A 22,546-nucleotide genomic window follows, 5' to 3' on the forward strand; every position below is an offset into this window, starting at 1 on the left:
CGTTCTTTTCACCACTTTCTCTTCCATCGCTGTGTCCAACCACTTGGGCTGGACGGTAGAGCAACAGTCTTGCTTCATGCAGGTCGATGTTCAATCCCCGACCGTCCACAAGTGGTTGGACACCATTCCTTCCCCCTCTCGTCCCATCCCAAATCCTTATACTGACCCTTTCCCTGTGCTATAGAGTTGTAATGGCTTGGTGCTTTCCCCCCCTGATAATTCCCTCTCTCTCTCTCTCTCTCTCCCATCGCTGTGTGGGGCTTTTGTTCCCTCCATGGTGATTTTTCCTTCCTTGATATCTGTGGTTTTTCTTCTTCATGGGTAGTTAGCTTCAGTGATCCACAAGGGGCTTCTCTTGTGGTGCCTCTAATGAAATGCCTCTGGGTGGGGCCCCAGTAGCTCCCTGATTCCCTCCCTCCCTTCCAGGTTCATTAGTGGGTGGGTGTCATCTTCACATCTGCTCCAGAATGTGCTTGAAGGACTGTGGGGACTTGAAGTGACCCCTCACCCACTGAAATGTTGTTAGTGTTAATGAGCTCGCACTAGTTACAAAATATTTAAGAATTTGTTTGCATTGTTTGGGGCCTATATATATATGGCAATTTCAGAGCTTTGGTCTCTTTTTTTTGAACCCAGCAGTGGTCTATTTTCATTTAATGTCTTTCTGGATGCTTTTCTAGTGGGGCAGCAGAGTGTCACCTCTGTGCCACTGTAAAGGGGTTTGGGTCTGGCCTCTGGTAGGTCAAACAGAACTCCTGTGACCTAGAAGTTGAGCCATCTCGGCAAGATAGCTCCAGCATCCAGAAAGAGGTATATCATTACATTTTATGCTGGTTTTATATTCTTATCAATGATACATTTTAATGTTCTTATTTGTTATTTACAGGACTGTACTGTGAAGTTCTTTGATGTCACTAACCCACGGAAAGCTGAGAATTTCATCAACACCCCATCCCCTGTGTGGCGTGCACGCTACACGGTAAGTCATCTGTTTATCTATTTAGCGAATTAAGTTTATTTTGCCAAATGCTCCACAATAAAAATAAATTTTTATTTATCTTATTGTAACCATTATCATTAGGACTGAATGTTGGTTCTATGATTACTTGGATAAATTCTAGAAAGCCAACAGTTGTGTGGTTATCATACTGTGAATGAAGTGAAGCATCACGAGTCATCAGAATGGTTTAAAAGTTACACAAAATTTTCTGCCTTTCAATTATCATTTCATACTTCACTCTGCTATATGCACCAAGGCCATTGTTGTTTTGAAGATGTATTTTGTTTATCTGGATCCTTGAGGATATTTATATTTATCAGGCAGCAAATGTCCCTGAAAATTATTGGTTAAAATAATTTTGCAATGTATCACTTTTAATGCTAAAATTGAACAAGATTGTGAAAAAATTATAAAGCAAAAGTTGCAGGTACGAACAGCCTAACCCCATTCACTGTGGCAAGCTTGTACGCTCTTATAATTCATAATACTGTAATTCATTGTGTCAGGGAACAGGCAGCCAGTTCATACATAGACTACTTGTTAGGCTTGTATCAAAATTTTGCCCCCAAAAATGGATTACTAACGTTCCCCAGGATGCAATCCCACAACAAACTGACTAACTCCTAGGTACCTAATTACTGCTAGCTGGACACTGGCATTTGGCGATAGAAAATGCGTCCAACCATTTCTGTCCCGCCCGGGTCTTGAACCGGGAATTGTCGATTATGAGTCGAGAATGAACGCGACTGTACTACCAGGATCCTTTTATGTGGCAGATTTGGTTTTATTAACAAACTGTATCCACTCAATTTCTGGATTTAACAGCCCAACAGTTCTAATACCTGAATATGTGATCAGTAACCAGAGCCTTATTTACAGTCATTGACCTGGTGCCCTCCTGAATGCACTTTTTGTTTTTAATAAGTTACTGTACCAACATTTTAACACCTGCAGGTTTAGTAGAGCTCCAGATTTAACAAGTAGGGTATAGCCTCATATTGATCCTTAAATTGAGTGATTTGAAATGTGTAAGCTGTAATTGTGTAATGTGACTGGTTTAATATTAATGTAGGTGTATGATAGGGTTAGGGTTGTGATGTCATCATGGTTGTTCAATATTCAGTACATGGATATTGTACTATATATTGACTCAATACAACCAGGGACAAATATGTCCCTGGCTTATAACATATCATACGATTTGGCTTCCCATGCCAAACACAACCTAATTGTTCTCATTTCCTTCACATCTTACATGGGCTTAGCACAAGATAAACAGTCATACACACCACATTCTCAACTCTGTTAATCTACATAAAATTCCCATGCATAGCATCTTGAATTGTCACCATGACAATGTCCTGACCTTGGGGTTCTGGAACGTTCCAACTTTGCCTGCCATTGGCGGTAATTAATTCTTACCTCCTAATCCCTTATGACAAATATTCTCAATAACCACAAAACTACATTCATCTAGGTTAATCATGGTGGCAAAACAAATAGAGGAAAAAAGGGTATAGAGCGACACCAACTCTTATAATGGCCGGGTCATATGCTAGACAATAATGGAATCATGACACTATTTGGCCATTTTCATACTAAGATATTGCATTTACAGGCCTTTAAAACTGCATTATAGTACAATAAGTAATGATTGTTGTCTTTATTACTTTTTCAGCCCTTTGGTGAAGGTGTTGTTACAGTGGTGGTACCACAGCTGCGACGTGGTGAAAACTCTCTCTTGCTGTGGTCAGTGACAGAGATGAGCTCACCTGTACATACCTTTGTAGGTCATTCTGATGTAGTGTTGGAGTTTGAGTGGCGTCAAAACACACACAATCCTGGAGAACACCAGTTGGTGACCTGGGCACGTGACCACAGTCTTCGTATTTGGAAAATTGATCAACAGTTACAAAGGGTAAGTTAGGTGACTTGTGATCAACAGTATTGACTAGATAAGAGGTGATGGGCACTTTGTGCTTAGCATCACCCAGCCACTTTCTTAGTTTAGCAGGTTAATCCCCAGAAAAGAAAGTACAGTACTGTACTGTCTTGATACATTTTTCTTAATTTCTTAAATACATTAATCTGCTTCATTTTAATTTTCTCTGTTAATTTTCATGCATATCAATGCCTCCATACTAAAGTGTGTTTGTGTATACATATATTTGTATAATTTCCAGTGTACGAGTCCAGTGTATGTATTTTACCTGAATTTATCCGAGTTTTAAACTGAAGTATTGTCTGGCATTTACGACTTCAGTGAGTAGGCGATTCCAGGAGGTTATAGCCCTGTGGGTGAAAAAGCATCTCCTGTTGTCTGTCCTCTGTCCTACAGTGTGGATTGTTGAGCTTGGCCTGGGAGTCATATCCAATTTCCATTTGTTATTTTTTCTACGAGTACTTTGTATTTGTGAATTGTACTTTGTGAATTGTATTTAGATTTAATGACATGTGGCAAGAGCATACCACCTTGTGTCCAGAATGACACGTAAATTAATTTATAACCTGGCTTTACCTCTCCCAGAAGGGCTACCAACTTGTTCCATCTACAGATAGAGCCCCCTTGAGTTCAGTGACAGAATCTGCTGGATAAACTCTTGCATACATTGACTGTTGTGGCCTAAACTTCTCAGCGTGCATAATGAAGTAATTTGGTCTCCTCTAATACTGAACGTCTTTTGTGTTATGAATTAAAGACAGGAAATTTAATTGTTAAATTTTTGCTTTAAATTTTATATTTGAACATTGGTAAAGTATGTAAAACAGTGTCTTATTAGTGGATTTAACCTGTGTTGGTTACTTGCAGCTGTGTGGTCATGATGCAGATGATGATGCTGCTTTTGTTGAAAGCACAGACAGTGAATTTGCTAATGAAGCTGCACCTGCTCAGGGTAGGTTGAATACATATTTTTTTATCAGCTTTGTACAGTAGTGAACAGTATTTGAAAAGCAATTATGAAATATGCCATGTAAATGAAGACAAGCATGATTGTATTCCACGGGGTATAATTTAATGTATGGTATATGGGGGTTGGTTAGGGGTATCAAATGGGAACATTATCGTGGCAACAGTCAAAGGTGTACACTTCAAACAATGTGTGCTCCAGTTGGCACGGGTCTATTTTCCACCGATTTATTGTTGCCTTTGGCTCTGCCTGAAGATGCTTGTCTTTTGGGATATGTATGATGGGACAAGCAACATGAATTCTTTCCTTGACTTTCCCAGACATTGATTAAATTTTATTTTGTTAAATTGTAATGGGTTAAAGAATTATTATCGGTGATTGTGTACAACAACGATGACATTTGGTCTTGTACATCTGTGGGATTAATGCTCATAGTTGTCAACAAAATCAACATCATGATTGGTTTATGGCTGGGGAAAATTAAACTTTTTACAAGTGAACAACTCTTCTGCATTCCATGTACATGGCAGGTATATGGTACAATAAGTGATTGTTATTTTACAGGAGAAGCACAGTGTGATGTGGAGAGATTTATAGAAAAGGATGTGAAGGATGCTGAAGAAAATATAATGGACTTGGAGGAGGACACTGAGCTAAGTGAGTCATGCTATGTTGGTACTCAACTTCAGCCATAGGGCCAAATTCTGACCTGAATCTACTGAAGCTGGTATAGGCTAGAGTTAATGAATATATCTTCAATATATCTTTAGACTACAGTTGGCCCCTTGATCTGTACGAGGAATGTGCTCCTGGGAAACATCATTCAAAGGGAATTGAAACAGTGTGTTTCGTCCAGGGGTTGTGATTTCCTTTAATATATTTCTGGCAAGCAACTGTCTCACATCATATGTATCCCCTTATACAGCCAGGTACACAGCCACTTGCTTACTGAGACCCTCTGACACACAATAGCAAACCTGTCTTGCCCATAACATGTGACCTGGACAAAGAATATTTGACTTTAACAACATATACATTCAGCACAATGACATGACGTGGGCAATCTTGATTCTGGTCTCATTTGGTGATTGTAGCTTTTGAAGATGTGAGTTTGATTGTCTTGTACTGTGAGTACAAAGTTGCCTTATGCTTTGGTCTAGCCCAAAACTAGCAGTCTGATGTAGGCATCAGGGGACAAGTTGATCAGGTACAGATAGGTGACGTTTTAACAATTTCCTTCTTTAGAGAAGATAGAGATATGTTGGTAATTTATATTTAGAAGGAAGATGCTGAGCAGTCTTGTCTTAAATGTTTATATCTTTGAGTACTTATTACACACATTTTTTAAGGGGCTTTTTTCTTGGCTATGCTACCATGCCTTCTGGTCTTGTAAGGCATTATTTGTGTGTGGAGGTTTGGTACATGTCCCTCTGTGCTAGATTTTTCTTCACATTACTGAATAAACATAAAATAGATAAAAGTGCAAGCATGTGTTAAAGTAGTGTAGAACAGGACATTGAAATATTTGAGACTGGTGTTACTTGAGCATGTCACAAGATGTTTTAAAGAAAGGAGTGTGAGAGAGTATAATTACCTAAGGTGTAGTTACAGGGTGTGAGTTATGCTCGTGGTGTCCCGTCTCCCCAGCACTCTGTCACATGACGCTTTGAAACTACTGATGGTTTTGGCCTCCGCCACCTTCTCACTTAACTTGTTCAAACTGTCTACTACACCATTTGCAAAAGGGAATTTTCTAATAGTTTTTCTTTAACTTTAATTAACTAAAATCTATGATTTCTTGTTAGTTCCAAGTCTCAAAAATTCTTCTTTATAAATTTTGTCAATTCCTGTTACTATTTTGTACATAATCATCATAACACCTCGGTTTTTTCTGTCTTCAAGCTTTAGCATACTTAATGCCTCTAACCTCTCCTTATAGCTCTTGTCCTTCAGTTCTAGAAGGCATTTAGTTGCATGTCTTTGCAACTTTTCCAGTTTGTCGATGTGCTTCTCAAGATATGGGCACCATACAACTTATTGTATTACTTATGGGCATATTACTACTAGTCTCAAAATGGTCATGAACAATTTTCTTTGTATTTCACCATCCATGTATTTAAAAGCAATTCTGAAATTGGAAAGCGTAGCATTGGCCCCTTCTTGGATGTTCTTTATGTAGCCTCAGGTGACAGTTTTCTGTTAAAAACCATTTCTAAATCTTGTTCTTTATTAGAATTTTTTAAAGCTTTTTCACATAATTTGTAGGTTGTCTGTGGCCTATTTTCTCCTATTCCACAATCCAAAACATGCCACTTATATATCTTAAATTTCATTTGCCAAGTTGCGCTCCATATACTTATTTTGTCCAGGTCTTCTTGAAGGGCATTACAATCATCTAAGTTTCTTATCTTTCCTAGTATCTTAGCATTTTCAGCAAACATGTTCATATATATATCTATATTCCTTTTGAGAGATTGTTTAAGTAGACAATGAACATTACTGGTGCAAGAACTTTGGTACAGGGGTACCTCAGTTTACGAATTTAATCCATTCCTAGAGATGGTTCATAACCCAAAAATTTGTAAACTGAAGGGAATTTCCCCATAAGAAATAATGGGAAATAAATTAATCCGCTCCAGACTCCCCCCCAAAAATTAACTTCAAAGTAAATTTTAAGCCTTATTCACCCAAATCTTAAGTACAAAAGTATGTACAAGTTATTACTTACCTTTACTGATGGCTCCTTTTGGCGTATGGAAGACGGTGAGGAGGGGAGGGAGGAGGAGAGGTGTTACTGTTTGGAAGGGGAGTCCCCTTCCATTATAACATCAGACAGTGAGGACTTTTCTGGTTACGGGCTATTCATGCCCGTGCCACCTTTTGGGTGGCTTAATCTTTATCAATCAATCAATCACTTCTCTGGGGTATACACTCTGGCACATTTGCCTGCATACCACTAGGACCTGCTTGTGGCTCACTGCTTGATTTTCTCACTAGAAATCGTTCCATTGAAGATTGTTTTTCCCTTCTTTGTAACACTTGTCTGTAGTGAGGCATCACATTGTCATTAATAAGATCAATGCAACAGCCTGCTACAGCTTTATCTGGGTGATTCTTTTCAGCAAAACTTTGCAGTTCTTTCCATACTGCACACATTTTCTTAATTAAGGAGGAAGGGACATTCTCTCTGCCTCATCCTCCTCCCCTGAAGATTTGTTGTACTGCTTAGCTAGTTCAACAACACGTGTACCTTTTTCATACTGTATTTACGAATGATCTCTTGTTTTTCCTCTATGGTCATTCTCACATGCGTTTTCTTGCCTTGAAGCTTACCACTAGCTTTCTTGGGACCCACGGCGAGATATATAATAACAAATTTTATGTTCAAGTAGCCAAAAATCCCCCCAAAAATGTAAATCTTTGCAAAGAATTTAGGCGTGATAGTCACTAGGCGGGAGGCACTGGTAAACTGACGGGCGATCGCCGTGCCACCACACGCAAGGTCGGCCATACACTTACTCGTTTCCCGAGGTAAAGTTCGTAACCCGATTCAAATTTTCTGAAGAAATCGGACTCCTAACCCGAAAAGTTCGTAAAGAGGGGCATTCGTAAGCTGAGGTACCACTGTACTTCACTAGTGACATTTCTTGCAGTCAGACACATTGCCTCTGATCACTGTCCTCATTTTTGTCAGTTAAAAATTTGTCTGACAGAAGCCTCCTGTCACTCCTCTAGCATGTTCCAGTTTCTAGAACACCTTCTTGTGTAGGACTTGTCGAAAGCATTTTTTAGGGCCAGATAAATGCAGTGAACCCAACCATTTCTTTCCTGTAAAATTTTTGTGGCTTTATCATAGAAACTAAGTACTGTAGATTCGTTACACAGGATCTTCCAAATTAAAGAAACATACTGTCTGTCTGTTATTATATAATTGTTCTCAGGTGTTCTACCCATTTGGTTTTAATAATTTTTTCTGATAATTTGACTACAGTACTACACTTTTCAGTGATACAGGTCTATAATTAAGAGGGTCTTCCCTGCTGCCACTTTTGTAGATTGGAAGTGTTAGCCTTGTTGCATGTATATGTGCCAGGACTCCTGTACATAGTGATGACTGAAAAATCAATTAAAGCAGAATGCTGAGCTCATGTGCGTATTTTCTCAGAACCCATGGTGAAGCTCCATCTGTGTCAACTGCTTTGTTTGCACAGGAAAGATATACTGTAAATAATTTTGTGATGATGAGCATACAAAATTAAAATATTTGTTGAAATTCCAGTTATTGCTCTATTATTATGGGACTAGTTTTAAAATACGCACCTTTATATTGCGAGCAATTTGATACCAAAATGAAAGACGTAACACGAATATTTGTTATCAAACTGAACGAGTATACACATTAGGTTGCGGTGTGCCAATTGGTGCTCGTTTACGGGTAACTTTAGGTTTTCCTGCGGGAAATCACGTTGGGCTTTTGTACATTATATGCATATACACGTACAGGGAATTTAATTGCGAACACAATGATACCAAAACTAACGATGTAGCACGAGAATTAAGGTGAGAAAACTGAAACGAGTAAACACATTTTACTGATTTTGTGCGCTCACGGGTAACTTTTGCCGACTTTAGGCTTTGCTGTTGGGAGTCACACCAGGCTTTTGGACATTATATGCATATACACTTGTAGTGAATTCTATTGCGAACACAATGATACCAAAACGAACGACTTAGCATGAGAATTAAGGTGAGAAAACTGAAACGAGTATACACATTTCTGTGTCGTTGCGTGCTCGCCCGCACGCCGGGGGCATGGCCTCTAAGTTGGCAGCGCGCATGCCCGGCATGCGATAGTGTTATTATGCAAACCTAGGTTGTGTTGGTAGTCCTCCTTCTCTTGTTGCCCTTGAGGTTTCATACCTGCTACTGATGGTCAGTTTGCCTGCTACCTGACAGGGTTCGACTGGCTTAGCTAGCCCCAGTGCCTGGGCTTCCGGGAGGGCTAAATCACCCTATGGGCCTTGTAAACTCCTGTGGGCTCAGTCATACAATGGCTACTTCTTCTGAGCCTGCTCTTGCCTTGTGCGAAGTTGAAGGTTGTTCGGTGCCCCTGCCTTAGGGAAACGATTATCCATACTTCCTCCGTGTTGCTGCCTGTTGGGTCGGGGACGCCACCGACCCAGAGTCTTGCAAGCCTTGTTCCCCGCTTGTACTTCATCTAACTCATTCCTTGTCTGTTGATCTCAAGGATCAGGGAGTGGCTGCATTGCATGCTCAATTCTCTTTACTGCAATGAACCAGGTTGGTTGCCCAGTTGGAGGCACCGGAGCTGCCCCACTTGGGTTTTAGGGACCAGGATTTGAGGGCGTTGGTTGCTTCAACCTTGGTTCCTTCCGCACCCTTGCTTCCTTCTGAGGTGGGCCTGCTTCTTTTCCCCACCGCTTTTGCTTCGATGTTTGGTAAAAAAAAAAAAAAAAAAAAAAAAATATATATATGCATATAATGACTTTACTGTGGGGGAGCCCCTTTGGCTCCCTGAAGCTATTGGACTGATATTGGCTAATATTAGTACAAGGCTTCAGTCATATGGAGTTATCATGCCTACTTAAGACCACTAGCCAGAACATGTTCCCCTCAGAGTGGCACAGGGAGCAATGGCCTATGAAACTCTCATGTATAAAAGTATTCATGTCTGCCATCGACAGAGGTTGAGCACCCAGAAAGGTAGATGCTCCGAAACAGACCATCATGGTAAAAAAATTACAACCCGAGACCAATCAGAGGCTAGAAACTCCCCCAACGAAAAATGAAAGTTAACAAGCAACATGTCATCACACTGTATGGCGCTTGTTTGGGCCTTCCCCTCCCATTTCCCCCCCTTGCCTTTCCCCCCTTCCCCTCCTCTTTCCCCCCCTCCCACCTCCCCTTTCCCCTCTCCCCCTACCCCCTCCCCCCTCCCCTTTCCCCCCTCCCCTTTCCCCCCTCCCCTTTCCCCCCTCCCCTTTACCCCCTCCCCTTTACCCCCTCCTCCCTCCACCCCTTCCACCCCTTTACCCCTCCACTCCTCCACCCCCCCTCTCCATCCCTCTCCACCCCTTTACCCCTCCACCCCCATCCACCCCTTCACCCCTCCACCCCCCTCCACCCCACTCTATCCCTTCACCTCATGTTGTTGTGGACTCAGTTTGCTCCTCACCGGGCAGATTATCATCATTTCTCTCCTCTACAGTTGTGATAATTTTCTTTAACTCTTGTCCTTATAGCTGAGCCCTTTCAATTCTGAAACTATTCTAGTTGCAAGCCTCAGACCTTTCTCAAGCTTATTTACATAAATTCTTCTCGTGTTGTGGATTCCATGCTAGTGCTGCATACTCAAATAATGGTCTCACATAGTCAGTGTGTATGGACTTGAAGCATTCTTGCTTAGATTCTTAAATGACGTTCTTGTCTGCCCACTTCTCATGTGCTGCTGAAATGCTGTTCACATCAGCTTCTGGTGTTAGTGTTGAGATTGTCTGCTCCTAGGACTTTGTCTATTATTGTTTCTTGTAATTGCCTTCTTCTTATGGTATAGTTAAATACTGGTCACCTATCTCCCTTACTCATTTTCATTACACTCGTTTGGATTGAATTCCAGCATACATTTATATGGCCACTCCTGAAGTGTGTTAAAGTCGCCTTGCAGCACCTGACAGTCTTCTTCAGTTCACACTCTCCTGATTGATTTAGTATCATATGCAAACGTCAACATGTGCGAGCTCACTTCCTCTGGGAGGTTATTTAAATTAAAAAGAGCAATGGTCCTAGGACAGAGCCTTACGGAACACCACTGTGTGAAAGTTTTTAGTTGTGCAGAGCTAGGAATACAAGTGTGTGAGTAGTGCAGAGTAAGGGATACAAGTGTGTGAGTAGTGCAGAGCTAGGAATACAAGTGTGTGAGTAGTGCAGAGTAAGGGATACAAGTGTGTGAGTAGTGCAGAGCAAGGGACACAAGTGTGTGAGTAGTACAGAGCAAGGGATACAAGTGTGTGAGTAGTGCAGAGTAAGGGATACAAGTGTGTGAGTAGTGCAGAGTAAGGGACACAAGTGTGTGAGTAGTGCAGAGTAAGGGATACAAGTGTGTGAGTAGTGCAGAGCAAGGGATACAAGTGTGTGAGTAGTGCAGAGCAAGGGACACAAGTGTGTGAGTAGTGCAGAGTAAGGGATACAAGTGTGTGAGTAGTGCAGAGCAAGGGATACAAGTGTGTGAGTAGTGCAGAGCAAGAGATACAAGTGTGTGAGTAGTGCAGAGCAAGGGATACAAGTGTGTGAGTAGTGCAGAGTAAGGGATACAAGTGTGTGAGTAGTGCAGAGCAAGGGATACAAGTGTGTGAGTAGTGCAGAGCAAGAGATACAAGTGTGTGAGTAGTGCAGAGCATTCTTGTTTAAACAGGTTGTGCCTTCTCATCTTCATCTCTTATATTTCAGTTTCATCAAAGAGGTTACTTATGTCACTTGAATGCACTTAGATTTATTTGTACGGAAACAGTCCTTTTAATTATTAGCTTAAAAAAGTGATCCTATTGGCTTCCTTTATTGAATTACTGTACCTGTTAAATAATGGAGGTAACACAATTTTTAGCTATAAGACATTATGAAAATCTAGTCTAGTTCAGAATGTTTCTAATATATGTATATTTTGCATCGCCTTCAGAGTGCACACCGAAATCTGCAGAAAACACACAAGACATTTCTCATGAAAATTCTCCAGAGGTTGGGTCAGCAGGTGATGCCCCACAGATGTCCACCAATGAAGTAGCTCAAACTATGAATGATGAGGCCACTGGAGAGTCTGTGACAGTTAATGCAACCATCTTACAACCAGTCGCAAGTTTTTCTAACAGTATGTATTTACAGTGCTCTGTTAAATAATATATTATTACTGTATCACATTTAATATTACTACTACTGTATATTATATTTAGTATTCTATAAGTTCTTAATATGTTCATTCCAAATGTAATGCATTTATTTTATTTTATAGTTTTCACGTGTTCACACTTGCTTAATCACTGAACTGCGCCAACCGAGTATTCTTGGTCAGTGGGAAACTGCGCCATCTGAGAAAACTCTCTTTGATTTTTTCGTACCTATTCAAAATGTGTGCGCGGTTGGTTGTGTACGAAATGGACTCTTAGGGCCTCCAGTGAGAGGCAGCCGTCTTGGAAAAAATTCCCAAAATGCCCTAGAGCTGCTGGCTGGGTTAGTACTGAGTGAGCAACCATGGATGGCACACGCGCCTCTGGCTCCCAATCACCTGTCCGACGCCGTGTTGAACGCTCGTACTGTGTCGGTGAATTTCAAACCTTATTGTTTGAAGAACATTAGGGTCATAATATTGGTGAAGCTAGACGCAATAAGGAACTAACACAAAGGTCGGATGCAAGTGATACAGCACCTATGAGGACGATACAGCAAGCGTATCCAGTTGTAGCTCTGAGTGCCACCCATGCCCACCTATGCCATCTCCAATTTATATAGATGATACATAGATGAATCGTTTTCTGCGTTCAGTGATGATGCATCTGATACAAGCAGCATAGATAAACAGTGTTAGCGGTTTCCATGGTGGTGTTTTCCATAGATATTTTCAAGAATAGCTGAATCTCTTCTTGACTGACTGACACTCTTAGAGGCTGGCTGAATCTCTTCCAGACTGCCTAAATCTCTTCCAGACTGACAGACACTCTTGAGGGTAGCTGAATCTCTTCCTGTGTGGGACCTTAAAAAGCGATCTTTTCAAGTCTACCTTACAATTTGATCTTTTCCTATAATCTTTTCAAGACTACCTTACGCTTTACAAGCTTGGCTACATACCACCTATGGGTACTTAAGGGTGTACAGGTCAAGGGTGTAAGTGAGTGCATTATTTGCAAGCACACAGAATGAAGAAACAGGAAGCAAAAATCTATCTGTACCTGGTGCAACGAGAGCGAAGTCGTGCTGTGTACCATGGACTACTTCGTTGATTATTACTCACTTCCGAAGTACTGAGTGTGTAATATAGTGTGTTACTGTGTAAATAGTGTGTGAAACTGTACATATTGTAATTTTAGTGAATTTTTAACAAGTAATATTGCGACAATAAGTATTTAAGTATTTATTGTGGACACATTACCGACACATTTATCACAGTTCCATGAACATTATGAATGTTCTACTGTATACATATTGTAAAGGTCACAAATATGCATCATATATGATAAAAAAAACAAATAAAACTGCATTGGAAATACATAGAACAAATAATTGAAAATATATTTGTGACAACACGCGGTGCTTGAATGGCCCGCGTGACCATGTCTGGGAGCTTCCCACACGGGCGACCAGCCCCTGATGACATCAGAACGCACCTTGTCCATGTCCCCACAGCCAAAGTAAATGGAATTTGGTATTTTTACATAATGTTCAGAGAAGGGAATTTATAATTTTACAAAGAAAAAAATAATTTTTTGGGAACACTTGATTTCTTGAGCACAGGGGGAATTTCACAATAAACTCGGCGCATCACAGTGGTTAAGCAATGTTTGTCTTGTTCACAAATTCTCATTTCGTGGCACAAGCAAGTTACAACCATTAAAACTAATAGATGACAAACCAATGTGGTAATCTGCAAATTATTCTAGTGCTACTTCAAATAACTTCAGTATTATTAGGCTTTTGAAATGTGTGGAAAAGATTGTGAGATAGGAAATTTCTTGGTGGAAATCATGTAGAAAAAGAAAATTTGGATTTATTTCAGTTGCACATCACTAAATTCATTTGTGTAATCAACATTAATTTTTGTGGTGACATTGAGTTTCTTTTCCTCAGCCATGCCAACACCATGCAGAACAAACACTGCTGTTGTGGGCTCGTCCTCCACGCTACCTTCTGGCAGTGTATCCGTGGGCCAGCCCATGAGCCTGCAGCAGGAATTTTCTTTGCTTAATACTTCCCTTGATAACAGTCAAGTAAACTCCGTGGAGGTGGTGGTAAGTATATTTATTTACATACATTACTAAGAATTATTATTTACATGAGTTTTTACAAAATCTAGTTGATGAACTAAAGAAGATTCAAAATAATTGGATACACTGGCAAAATAATGCCTTAGCATATAGTACCTTATACCTTGATGAGGTTCTAATAGGGGCCAGGCTTCTAAGAGCTTGGTCCAAGAGGCTGCCGGTTGGAGCGACCCGCAAGCCCACATATCCACTATAATAGCCCGGTTTGTCTAGCACTTCTTGAAGAAAACTATCTAGTTTTCTCTTGTAGACATCCACTTTTGTTCCTGCAATATTTGTTATGCTCGCTGGGAGGTTGTTGAACAGCCATGGACCTCTGATAATCATAGAGTTTTCTGATTGTTTCTATGGTATGTCTGTTCTGCACTTGCTCTATTCTGCATTTCCTTACATACTGTTCACTCCAGTATATTGTTACTTTACACTGTAAATTTGGGACCTGGCCCACCAGTATTTTCCATGTATATATTATTTGATACCTCTCTTCTCTCCTTTTAAGAAAGTTCATTTGAAGAGCTTTGAGACAATCCCAATTGTTCAGGTGGTTTATTGTGTATGTATGCCATATATATTCTCTGTATTCCTTTATTTCAGCAATCTCTCCTGCTCTGAAGGGGGAAGTGAGTATCGATCAGTACTCAAGACGGGACAGCACAAGTGATTTGAATAGCACAACCATTGTGATGGGGTCCTTGGATTTGAGGGTCCTTGGATTTGAAGGTTCTCATAATCCATCCTATCTTTTTTTTTTTTTTGGCTGACGCTATATTTGCTTGGTTATACTCCATAAACGTTATGTCGTCAGACATCATCATGCCCAGATCCTTAACATATTTGCTTTCCTGCTATGGGCAGATTTGATTGTTTTGTACCCTGTATATTGTTTAAGGTCCTCATTTTTACTGTACTGTACTTAATTTGTATGGTAATTTAGACCTGGAATTTATCACTTTTAAGCATCATGATATTTTCTGATGCCAGTTGAAAACTTTATTAATATCTGCTTGGATTTTTTCAATGTCTTCAACATAAGTATTGTTCCTACTGATTTTTTGTGTCATCTGCAAAAGATGACACATTGATTTGACTTGTAGTTTTGTCTATATCTGATATAAGAATAAGGAAAAGCAGTGGTGCAAGGACTGTGTCCTGAGGAAAACCTTTCACTGTGCATGGACTTGATTTTATCGCATTAATTGTTACTCTTTTCGTTCTCTTTGACAGAAAATTTAATATCCACCGTCCTACTTTACATGTTATTCTTATTGCCTGTTATTTGTTAATTGTTAACTGTTAATTACAAAAGAATAATAGTTGATTTATAAAATAGCTAAGTACTCATATTAGGGCCAAATGGCTTGTCCACAAGAAATTGACTTTATTTTGTGAGAAGGGAAGGGAAAGGTATTGAAGGGATAAATGGTAATGCTGCATCAAATGTCTGTCCTAACAAAACAATATTTCATACAAATTTGTCATTTCTTTGGTAAACTGACTGGCCAGTCAGTTGAGTTCTTATCAGTAGACTTAAATTTTTAGAGGTGCCTTGATGGCATGTTATATCTAGCCATACCCCCCCTATATCTAGCCATACCTCCCTATCTATATCTTCCCCCCCCCCCCCCCACACAAAACAAACCTCTATTCTGGTTAACAACAAAAATCGTCAAACGAGTGGACAGAACTCTTTCCCCCCCCCCCAAAATACTGTAGCTCCATACATGAGTCATAACCCTTGGAGTCTGTAATAGCTCACCGGAGACTGGAGCCAGAATGTGGACCCCTCAGAGGCATAGGGAGCAGGGAACCAATATGGTCACCCTTACCAAGGAAACATCCAGAAAAGAGGCAAAGCAAAAGACAACTGCACGGTAATACCGACATGTTGGGTGAATATTACCCTCTAAGTCATGATCTGCAATGTTTGGGTTCAGTGGTCCTCTTATTTATTTAAAGCCCCATCTTTTGGATTTATCTCGTTTATTTTGTAATGATGAGGCTCCACAGGTGGAGGCTGCTTTAGGTTTGTCGGTTTTTATGTTTGTGGCTTGGTGCTCAAGTTGTTGCCCCAGAGTCAGCCCATTTTGGATTGCAGTTTTGGAATTGTTTTTGAGTTTCTACTGGTGCTATTTTTGTTGCTGTTCCTTCCATTTTCTGTTTGGCATAGTTTGATGTACCCCTTGCTCTGGAATGTTGTCTTTTTTTTTCTGGGGCATCCAGAGGCTCCCCAGAGCTTACCAGGCTGATACGTATGTATTAGACTGTGGCATCAGTTGATTGGAGTTTTTGCCTACTGGGGACCACAAGCCAGAACCTGGCCCCTTCAGGATGCAAGAGAAGGGGGGGAGGGAAGGGGCCAGGGAAGCCATGGTGCAATAATCCTTCCTGGAAGGGTCGTGCCAAGGTTTAGGGCTTCTCTAGTTGAGGCAGTTTCAGAACTGGCGCTTCCTTTGGAACCAGTGGCGTCGGGTTGGCACAGTGGTTGCTCTACTTGTCAGTCGGCTTCTCGTAATTGGTGTTGGCCACACACCGCCCTGTTATTTGGGTGGTGTGAGGGGGGAGGAGGCTCGCACTGTTTGCTCATGCCTGGTCCCACGATTCGTGGGTGTTTCGGGTCGTCTTCCACGGGTTTCTGCTCTTTCGGTCATGGTGGTCGGTTTGTTCGTTTACAGCCATCTCCTTTTCTGGCGAAGAATGAGACTGCTGCTTTCTGGAGGGTACCTTGGGTTGTTGATGCTTGGTTGGTACGGCAAGGGGTGCATCATGTTATGTGTCCGGTTGTAGCTCTTCGCCGTTACTTGCAAGCCACGGCCTCCATGGCAGGGGACGCGCTTTGAGTTGACACGGTTTCCCTTCTTTCCTGTTCCAAGGTGCAGGACTCCCAGGTCAAACCGCAGAATTATTTGGTCCAGCCAGCCAGCCTGTGGCTGGACCGTTCTGGTGGGCCCCACGACGTTCGTAAAATTGTGGCTTTGGCTGCGCGGTACCTCATTCATGTTCCCGAACCTTCTCGGGTGTGTGTAGCCTTGAGTTGCAGGTTGCAGCCAGTTGTCTCGACTTTGAGTTGAGGATCAAGTGGCGGCTGCCTCTCGAGTAAATCCCTCTTTTTCCTTTATCTTTGGTTAGGTAGCTCTGGGGAGCCGAAGGGGCTCTTCACAGAAAACCAGCTGTGGAGAACTGCTTTTTCTGGGGGGGGGGAGCCCCTACGGCTCCCCGGAGCTATCCATGGCTGATATGGATACCCTAACTATTTGGCATCAGTCGATGTGAGTGGAGTTCTAGCCTACCAGGGACCACGAGCCAGAACCTGGCCCCCCTCACAGAGGCACGGGGAGCAATGGCCCAATGGTTTGGAGCACATGTGATTTGGAGCATTCTATATCTGTCATCGACCGGGACAGGCACCCAGAACGGTAAGCGCCACAAAACAAACCTCTATTCTGGTTAACAACAAAAATCGTCAAACGAGTGGACAGAACTCTTCCCCCCCCCCCCCCCCCCAAAAAAAAAAAAACGAGCAAACAAGCACGAGCCGCCCCGCATGTCTGAGCAGCTCGCCCCCTTCCCGGGAGGGGAAAGGGGGAGCCCCAGATCCTCGCGCCGGCAATCCTGCCCCAGTTCCTCGGGTGATGGGATCGTGTATAGTCGTGTGGCTCCAGCTCCAGCCTTCTCTCAGTGTTGTTTCCTCTTTTTCAGTGCGGCTCTTACGGTAGTCGTGTGAGCTGGGAGTATTATTCTCAGGTACTTGGGCTGCATGTGCTTAGGGTCTCCTTCCCTGAGTGCCCTGTAACTACTGCCCTTGGGGCTTGGGGTTCTCTTCCACAAGTCGCCTTGGGTCTATCTTTGTTGGCCTTTCGCTGCTTGGTGTTGGGCCGCCCCGAGTGTTTGGGGGGTTTTCCTTCCTTGTTTGCCTTGGGGTAAGTGGTAGTTATCGTACTTTTGGGGCACAGGGTACTGAGTAGCTAGTTTTCACCTATAACAGTGGCCGGTTTTGTTCCCTATGGGTACTTTGTCCACTTGCTTGGTTTTTCTTTTCTTTTTGTTTTTGCCTGGTGGGGGGTTTTGCCTTGTGTTCTCCCACCCTCCTTATATTAGGGTAGTTTTGTGTAGTGGCACCTCCTGCTTTGCCCTCATGAGTGGACATGTCCCGTGGGTTCAGCTTTTAGCAGCTTGCTTGGTAGTTTGGGGTGCCGGTTAGCAGTGCCCTGCCTGGGATAACCCTTAGCAGACCCAGTTTAGGGGCCCTTGAAAACCCCCACGGGGGCTCTCGGGTCTGATGTAGGAGACCCTTGCGTCCACTCTTGCTTTGTGCGAATTTGAGGGTTGCTCTGTCCCCTTGTCTCAGGGTGACACTCATTGTTTCTGCCTCCGTCATGCTGCCTGTTGGGTCGGTGACACATTCGACCTGAGTCCTGTGAGCTGTGTTGCCTGTTTGTGAATCAATTCACCCAGTCTGATGATGATTTGCTTCGGGTGCAGGCAGCTCGCGCGTTGCAGGGTAGGTTTAGGTTGTTGTAATGCACTCGGGTAGTCACTTCCCTGGACGCCCCAAGGCTGCCCCGCTCTGTCTATAGGAACTCGAACTAGGGGGTGTTGGTCGCTTCGGCCTTGGTTCCGTCCACGCCCCCTTGTTCTTCCCTTTCGGTGGTTCATTCGGTCCCCTTTCCCCCTGCTTCCGGTCCCTAAGCGTCTGAGGGCTTTGGGGTCGGGGCAGTGGCAGGGTGGGTTTAGAGGTTTCTGAGACTCGGGCAGTTTCAGGGGTTGCCCTGTCCGGGGTGGCTGTGGAGGCATTCGAGTCTGTCCCTCCTGATGATGCTCCGGGGTCTGTCCAGTGTGCCCCTTCCTTTCCGGCTCTTTTGGCTGCCCTGGTTTTTTCTTGTGAGGCTGGGGCTTTGGAGGACGATTCGGCCCCGGGGCCTGGTGTGGAGGTTCCCGGGGTTGGGGAGGAGCTGACTTGGGGGACCTTGGGCTTCATTGGACCCCACCTGGATTTTCCGTCCTTCTGAGCGGGCTTACTGTTGCAGGGAGTGGGGTTTTCTTTTTCCCCCCTCTGCGTACGATTTGGACTTGGGTTCTGCTCTTCCCTGGGTTCGGTTCCGTGTCCCTGTGGATTCTTCGGTTCCATCTTTCCGGAGGTTTTCGGCTTCCCGTACCTCTCCGCCTGAGGTGCGGTCGGCTATCGCGGCTTACCTCCTATGTGACCCGGAGTACGCCTCCATAATGGATCCTTCTTCGTTCAGGTTTGGATCGCATATCCTTACTGGGTGCGTTATGAGGTTCCAGGGTCGTCCTGGCTTGCGCACTGCCCCTTGTTTTCGTTGCCTGCTTGGGACTTGTTCTGTCGGCCTCGCACGTTTGAGTGGCGCGAGGCGGTGACGGTGGTCCAGGTTTACCTGGGATGCGATTTGGAGTATCTTAATGAGTGTCTCTTCGCTCCTGCCCTTTTGCGGGATGTTGGTGCGGTACAGCTCCATGTGCAGGTTCCTTCCCTGTCGGCTTGTGGCTGAGGACTTGCGCGCTCATGGCTTTTTGGCTTCGGTCCTGCATTTCTTTTCCCTCCTTGAGTTGTCTTCGGATTGGTTTGGGGAGGATGTGGAGACGCTTGGGGCTGTTCCTGAGGCCGTTCCTCGACTTCGAGTTGAGGAGTGGAGTACCGACCACCTCCCGGGTTAGTCCCCTTTTTCTTTTGTAGTCTTTGGCGAAGTAGCTCTGGGGAGCCATAAGGGTTCCCTCCAGAAAACCAGCGTTGAATGTAATGAAACGCCATTTTCTGGGTGAGTCCCAGAGGCTCACCGGCAACCCTCCCTCCCTCCGGTAGGCGGTTTTTCGCGGTTTTTGATATCCAGCCTCAGAACTGGGGCGGGGATCGCTGATGCGAGGGTCTGGGGCTCCTCCTTCCCCCTACTGGGGAGGGGGAAGCTGCGCAGACATGCGGTGTGGCTTGTGTGACGTCATGCTTGTTTGCTCGTTTTTTCTTTTCGAGAGTTCTATCCACTCGTTTGATGATTTTCGTTGTTAACCAGAATAGGTGTTTGTTTTGTGGCACTTACCTTTCTGGTTGCCTGTCCCGGTCGATGGCAGATATACTGTAGAATGCTCCAAACCACATGTGCACTCTATGGGCTATTGCTCCCCGTGCCTCTGTGAGGGGGGGCCAGGTTCTGGCTCTTGGTCCCTGGTAGGCTAGAACTCCACTCACATTGACTGATGCAAAATAGTTAGGGTATCCATATTAGCCATAGATAGCTCCGCGGAGCCGTAGGGGCTCCCCCCAGAAAATGGCGTTTCATTATATTCAATGCTGGTTTTGTTCATGCTGCTCTAAGTTGAAACTAGTTTTAGAGATAATTGAAATTGAAGTTATTGACAATGAATAAGGTAGTTCTAATTAATTAATTTGCTTGTATGTTTTAATAAACATGGTTTTGTATTCGTACTGGAATATGTGAAAATTGTAGGTCATTATGTGTTGAAATGAAGTCAGGGGAAAATACTCCCCCCCCCCCCCAAAAAAAAAATAGGGATAATTATAATGATTTAGTGGATATATATGTAGACTATATATGAGTGATAAAGCCCTAATCTGGTTTTCAATCATCAAAACAACCTAAAGAGACAAAGAAAATAGGGTTTGAAATCTGTGAAGAAATCTGCCAACAAAAATTCAGAGTCCCAAGTTATGCCAGTTATGTAATTTATTTGTTGACCAATTTTATTCTATCTTCATATAGTTAAGGACAGGTATGCACTCTCCAGGATGTAAAGGTTACAACAAAATCAGGTAATAAACAATGGAGAAAAACTAAAAAAAAAAATTATTTTCCACAAAAAAATATTGTTGGAACAGTGATGAAAGTATCATATATTAACATTGGGCAATGTATTTATATGATATACGTATAACAAAATAGAGCATAATAACATACATACTCATTATTATTTGTGTTACTGTATTATGTATTACTCAGCAATGCTATAAAGGCACCAGCTGCATATCCACTGTGTGGACACTTCTTACTACTATTCTTCTTCTTTGGTCAGGTGCTTCCATCTCTTTATTACTGCATTATTCATCAGTTCCAGCTAATAGGAGCTGTTCTCCTTATCAACAAAATGTTCTTGTTTTTAAAAACTTCATCTAAACTCCGTTTCTGAAAATATTGGGATGAAACTTTCACGACGCTGAAGCCAATAAGTTGGAGAATTGTTTAACATTGAAATGTAATTTTCACATAATTCAAATATTTTTTCAGTTCCAGCCTCTTATGCTGAGCCCCTTTATGGTTAATAAATGATCATGGATTAAAAAAAAAGAAATTTATTACCTAATACTGTAGGTAACATATTTCTTTATTTTAGTAACATATTTCTGTAGTGACTGAGAGAATCCTACCCGCTGAGATTCTCTCGGTTGCAGGTCCGAGTCACCTCAGAGTTACAGTAGATTTTCTCATTCATAGTTATGATAGCAACCACTGAAAGCCAGTCAGGCATTCACAGTTATTCACAACCAGTCACAGGCAGCCACAGTTAGTGAACAATATGAGTCTGATGTTGGGTACTTAGGCAGTACCTCCTGGGGCTCCTGGGCCAACTGGTAAGAAGAGAGCCGAGACTCGTAACCATACTGTATTAATCACGTCCAGATGTCTAGACACGGCTGGAAGGGTGGGGGATAGGTGGGATGGATATAGCTGGGAGGGTCCAGTGGAGGGATGGGGTGAAGGATGTAGCTGGGAGGGTCTGGTGTGGGGCTGGGTGTCTGGGAGAGGGACTAGATGTAACCTATAGGCCAACAAGCCAGTCTGTGTTAGTCCTGTATCTCTGATGTTTGCCTGCCCACTGCTGGCCACCTGCCCACTATACTAACTGGCCACCTGCCCACTATACTAACTGGCCACCTACAGCTGCCCACCCACTCTCTGCCTGCTACTGCCCACTCTACCATCTGCTCACCCACAGTAGCCCACCTGCACTATGCCACCTATTGCCCACTCTACCACCAACCAACCCACTGCTATCAACCAGCTTGCCAGCCATCCGCTCGCCAGGTAGCGGGTGTGAGGGAAATGATTCTCCACAGTGCCTCTCCATTACTGAACAATTTTCTTTTCAGACTTTTTTGCTTTATTATAAACTTGGATAATTTTTTGCTAACTTCATGTCTGATAGCAGCAGCAGCAATCGACATGTGGGAACTGAATGGAAGCAAGTTATGCTTTCCATTAAAAATAAGCTGTGAGTGATTGACCTTTGTGAAAATTATCATTCTGTTGTGAGTGTTGGTATAGGCGTAAGTAGCATCTGTGATATGAAAGATTAATTGTTGATTACCTCTTAATAATTCCAAGGATCAACGTCCCCATGGTCCGGTCTCTGACCAGGCTGCCTGGTTGGTGGTCTGGTCAGCCAGACTGTTTGATGTGGCTGCTTGCAGCCCACATATGAGTCACAGCCTGGTTGATTAGGTATCCTTTGAATATGTTAGTCAAGTTCTTTTAAACACTGTGAGAGGTCAGAGCTATGCCCCATATGTGTAGGGAAAGTGTTCGGCCCTTTATGATGATCGAGTTCTCTCAATGTGCCTA

At 43.0% G+C, this 22,546-nt stretch overlaps 1 protein-coding gene across 6 annotated transcripts in view; it reads left to right on the forward strand.

Annotated features, from left to right (window-relative positions):
• The window catches only part of Wdr59 (WD repeat domain 59), a 241,877-nt gene that overhangs the window by 42,623 nt on the left and 176,708 nt on the right, over positions 1 to 22,546 (forward strand). For all 6 annotated transcript variants that reach the window (XM_045767261.2, XM_045767260.2, XM_045767262.2 and 3 more), the window contains exons 6-11: positions 887 to 979; positions 2,679 to 2,918; positions 3,810 to 3,894; positions 4,474 to 4,566; positions 11,603 to 11,791; positions 13,762 to 13,922. In XM_045767261.2, coding sequence (XP_045623217.1) covers positions 887 to 979; positions 2,679 to 2,918; positions 3,810 to 3,894; positions 4,474 to 4,566; positions 11,603 to 11,791; positions 13,762 to 13,922 — 861 coding nt within the window. The remainder of the gene's footprint in view (positions 1 to 886; positions 980 to 2,678; positions 2,919 to 3,809; positions 3,895 to 4,473; positions 4,567 to 11,602; positions 11,792 to 13,761; positions 13,923 to 22,546) is intronic.

The sequence above is a fragment of the Procambarus clarkii genome, chromosome 89 (genome assembly GCF_040958095.1).
Source record: "Procambarus clarkii isolate CNS0578487 chromosome 89, FALCON_Pclarkii_2.0, whole genome shotgun sequence".
NCBI classification, from domain to species: domain Eukaryota; kingdom Metazoa; phylum Arthropoda; class Malacostraca; order Decapoda; family Cambaridae; genus Procambarus; species Procambarus clarkii.